Source organism: Micromys minutus, assembly GCF_963924665.1.
Source record: "Micromys minutus genome assembly, chromosome: 10".
NCBI classification, from domain to species: Eukaryota; Metazoa; Chordata; class Mammalia; order Rodentia; family Muridae; genus Micromys; species Micromys minutus.
In genome coordinates this window covers 46204906-46209715 of record NC_137979.1, presented here as the reverse complement: position 1 = coordinate 46209715, position 4810 = coordinate 46204906, and the positions used below count along the sequence as shown (strand labels likewise).

The 4810-nt window shown below is 41.2% G+C and overlaps 1 protein-coding gene across 1 annotated transcript; it reads left to right on the top strand.

Moving 5' to 3' along the window:
* Positions 1-378: 378 nt before the first annotated feature.
* LOC308426039 (keratin-associated protein 3-3) lies at positions 379-678 on the top strand (the record flags this gene model as incomplete). The annotated part of the gene is made up of 1 exon (XM_080923748.1): positions 379-678. The coding sequence occupies one exon, from the start codon at positions 379-381 to the stop codon at positions 676-678; it is 300 nt and encodes a 99-aa protein (XP_080779874.1).
* Positions 679-4810: the final 4132 nt, after the last annotated feature.

Below are 4810 nucleotides of genomic sequence, written 5' to 3'. Positions count from 1 at the left end.
AGAGCAGCATTCTGAGGATGACTGTCATGCCTGCTGTTGTCCCCTATAGCCTGGTGATGACACTGTAATTGAAGAAGCCTTTTGTGGTACATCATAAAGCTTGTGTCCTAGTGACAAACAAGTGTAATCAGTTAAGATTTGGCAATGAATTCAAATAAAAGGTAATTAACAGAATAGGGACTCGTTACAGGCATCTAAATGGCGGGCCAATTAAAGGATAATGGGAACATGAACATAAACTAGAACCAGGAAAGAAGCCCATTGGTAGAGTCAACGCCCACTGGGGAGGATATATAAGAACCCCAGAGCAAGAGGAGACATTTGAACCTCAGAAACTTCATCTTTGCAAGGAACCAAAGCCAACCAGACTCCAGCACCATGGCTTGCTGTGTCGCCTGCTGCTGCAGTGTCCCCACAGGCCCTGCCACCACCATCTGTTCCTCTGACAAGTCCTGTCGCTGTGGAGTATGCCTGCCCAGCACCTGCCCACACACCATTTGGCAACTGGAGCCCACCTGCTGTGACAACTGTCCCCCACCCTGTCACATCCCTCAGCCCTGTGTGCCCACCTGCTTCCTGCTCAACTCCTGCCACCCAACCCCAGACCTGCTGACTGTCAACCTCACCACCTATGTGCAGCCAGGCTGTGAGGATCCCTGCACCCCAAGGTGCTGCTGACCTGTGGCTTCCTTGCTGGGTACCAGTCTTTGAAAGAGTCAACCCAGGAGCTCTATGCTTACCCGGCAGAACCTGCAATTACTTTATTCTGATTTAGAAGTAGTAGTTGAGTGACATTGTCATGACAGCATCCTCTCCTGCCTCAACAAAAAAGAAACCAGAGTCTTTGGTAACGGGACATTTATCATGTGCAGCTTGGACTGTTGGTGTTTCAAGATGTCTGAAGATGTTGACTCCATCATGTTAATGTGTGCTTTTCTTTGGGTGTTTGGGGCTTCCGTTTTCAGTCTTTCAAATCAAGGAATTTCTTCATCATCTTCCTAATAAATTTTGTGTCTATGGCATAGAGGAAATGTCTATAATTTTTGTTAATTTCTATGACTTCCTTAAATGTGTTTCTTAACTCCTGGTGTTGTTTTAAGAAAAACTGAGAGCCATGAAAACAGTGGCGGTAAAACAAGACTTACTGGTTTTGTTGCTCTTGCTAGTCTAGGGAAACTACATCAACCGGTGTCATAGTTGGGGTTTCTATTGCTATGATAAAACAGCATGGCCAATAGCAACTTGGGGGGAAAGGGGCTTATTTGGCTTCCACTTTCATATCGTAGTCCGTGATCAAAGAGATCTGGGTAGGAACCTGGAGGCAGAAACTGAAGCAGAAGCCATGGAAGTAGGCAGTTTATTGGCTTGTTCCTCATAGCTTGCTCAGCCTGTTTTCTTATACAATCCAGGACCAACCTCCCAGGAGTGGCCCCACCTGCCATGGCTGGTCTCTCCCACGTCAATCATTATTCAGAACAGTACCTTACAGATTTGTCTATGGGCCAGACTTATGGACGCATCTTCTCAATTAAGGTCCCTTCATCTTAGATGCCTCTAGCTTGTATCAAATTATTTTTTTAAAAACACGAACCAGAATACCTGGTATGCTGATTTGAATGAGAAATGCTATCCATAGATGTATGAACAATGCCCCCCACTTGGTGGCACTAAATGAGAAAACTATAGAACCTTTAAGAGGTAGAGAAAGTACATCACTGTGGGCTGCCTTTGAGGTTTTATAGCCTTGCTCCACTTCTGATCTCTCTCTGTCTCTCTCTCTCTCTCTCTCTCTCTCTCTCTCTCTCTCTCTCTCTCTCTCTGTGTGTGTGTGTGTGTGTGTGTGTGTGTGTGTGTGTCTATCTTTGTCTCTATTTCTTTCTGTTTCTCTGCATGTCTCTCTCTGTCTCTCTCTGTCCCTATCTACCCTATCTTTCTGTGTCCCTCTGTCCCTGTCTCTCTGTCTCTCTATCTCTCTGTCTTTTTCTGTTTTCCTCTGTGTGTCTCTCTCTGTCTCTCTGTCTCTATCTATCTCTCTGCCTTTGTTTTTCTCTATGTCTCTCTGTCTCTCTGTCTCTGTCTCTCTGTCTCTCTGTCTCTCTCTCTCACTCTGCTCTCTCTCTCACTCTGCTCTCTCTCTCTCTCTCTCTCTCTCTCTCTCTCTCTCTCTCTCTCTCTCTCTCTCTCTCACTCACTCTGCTTCCTGACTGCCAGACTGGGTTCGTACCCTGGCTGCCATGTATTCCCCATTATGGATTATATCTTTCTGGAACTGTGAGCCAAAGAAAAATAAAAAACCCTTTATTTACAAGTTTGATTTTTGTCAGTATAATCCATCACCACACCAGAGAAAAGACACTCAGGATGAAGAGTACAATTCATAGGTGTATATGAAGCTAGACATCCCTGAATTGTCTGCTCAAGCCCCTGTTTACTGCTGAACTAGACATCATACCCAAGAAATAGAACCTTCCTAGATAACTATCAGTATAAAAATACATGAAAAACTGTTCCATATAGTTAATCACTAGGGAGATGTAAATCAAATGTCAGCATTTATAAATGGCAAATTGTCTTAAACTGTGACTTCTGACAGGACCAGCTGAAGAAGCTTCGGCTTGACCAGCCAGCTCCTCCATTATTGATGACAATATGAGTTATGAAATAACATTATGGTTTGAATATTAAGTGTCCCACAAATTTATGTGTTGAAGGTTTGGTCCCCAGTTGACAGCAACACTGGAAGACAGTAGAAACTTTAGGAAAAACAGCCTAATCGACAGAATTGGGGTCCTTTATAGAAGTTACGTCTGGCTCTTCCTGCCAGCCCCATGCTCTCACAAAAAGACTCAGACTCAAATATACCTACAAATACCTTATCCATATAGCTAGGCTCTTCTCTGACTAGCTCAAAACTTAAAAAATAATCCCTTTATTCTAATCTACTTTTGTCTCCTGGGTTTGATTCCCAGCATTCATGTTAGGCAGCTTCCAGTCACCCTTTACTCTAGTTTCAGTGGCTCTGACACCCTCTACTGGCATCTGCAGACATCTACACTCACGCATGCAAATCTACACACAGACACCATACACATAACTATACTAAAATATATTAAAAATAAATAAAAGAAATATCAAAAAAGGAAACTTCTGGACTTTGCCCCCCAAAAAAGAGTTATATTAGTTTCCCATAATTATAGCAAAAGAGCTAAGGGCATGAAATACTGGATTATCTCTCTAGTTTCTGATAGTTTCTTATACAAAGAAATATAGAAATACATACTTACTCACAGTTCAATGATTTTACTCTTAATATTGACCCAAGAAAGGAGGAAAAAAATACACCTATGAAAACATTTGCACATGAATGTTATAAATGTTTTATTTATACCATTCACCTAGAGAAGAGATTTTTAGAAATTCATCAGAATGGCGAAATACTGATGTAACACCAGATGTAAAAGATATAATCATAACTGGAGAAAGTCAGATGTAAACTGATACACACTATGTGACTCCATTCATAAAATGTAAGAATACAGAACAACATTTCACGGTCACTGGAGTCACTATAATATCTACCTTTGGAGACAAGAGAAAAGGAACACAAAGTAACATCCTACAGTGATGAAAAATGTGAATGTCTTAATCAGCATGATGGCTACATAGTTTTGTTAAAACTGTACCTAGCCATTTATAACATTTTCCTGAGAAATTAATTTGAAGAAAGAAGTTGAACATGTTAATAACCAGGCAGTCACTGGAGGCCAAGATGCACCATTCAGCAGTGTTAACTTTTATAAGTAAGATACATTTTGTTGTCCATTGTTTATCAATCACACAGTAGAAAACACAGGTATTATTTTCTCATTTTATGATGAAGACGAGTAAGACACAAAGGGATTCCATTCTAGAAGAAGAAAATACAGCTAATGAATAAGAATGTTACACCCAAATGTATATCTAAGTTAATTACATGAAAATGGGACCACCAGGCCAGGCTTTTTCATCCTCCGCCAGTTTTCCATGTCCTCAACATTAATTTTTGTAAATAATTGTGTATCAAAACAGAAGTGCCTATTAAGATAAGTGGACTTATCTTTACCAAACATGTATTAATTATCTCCTATATTCTAAGGACCATGACATACTATGTCTTAAGAGACTCTGTCCAAAAGAAACTAATAGCTCTACAGACAAAGATCATGTATGAACTTGTGTGTGTGGTTTGTGACTTTATGAATTTCACACAAGATCTCTGAATCATATTCACACACTCCCTTTCCAAATTCCACCCATATCTACCCCAAGTTTCCAACTCACCCAACTTTGTGACCTCTCTTTTGATTGTTTGCTTTTTAAACCAAGTCCAGATGTGTGGCCCATATATTCTTGCTTATGTGGCCTTCCACTGGAATGTAGTCAACCCAGCACAGATGATACCCTTAAGGAAAATCATCTCTCACTCTCCCAGCAGCTACCATTGCTAATCGCTCCTCAACTATGGATAGGACCTTGTGTTAACTTCTCTATCCCATCTGCCTTGAGCTTGCATGAGTCGAGCATGCTGTCACAGTCTCTGTGAGTTCCTCTGTGGTGCTTCCCTACTCTATCCTGTAAATACTGTTTCCTTGCTATTTGCATCTTGTGGCTCCTACAATCTTTCTGCTCCCCTCTCTTCCACATGCTCCCTGAGCCTTGATGTGAGGAGTCTGATAGAGATGTCTCAACCTAATGCCGCTGGATGGCATTTCTGCTGAGTTTCAACATGAAAGTAGAGCCATGAAAGGAAGAAGAAACTATATCAATGAGC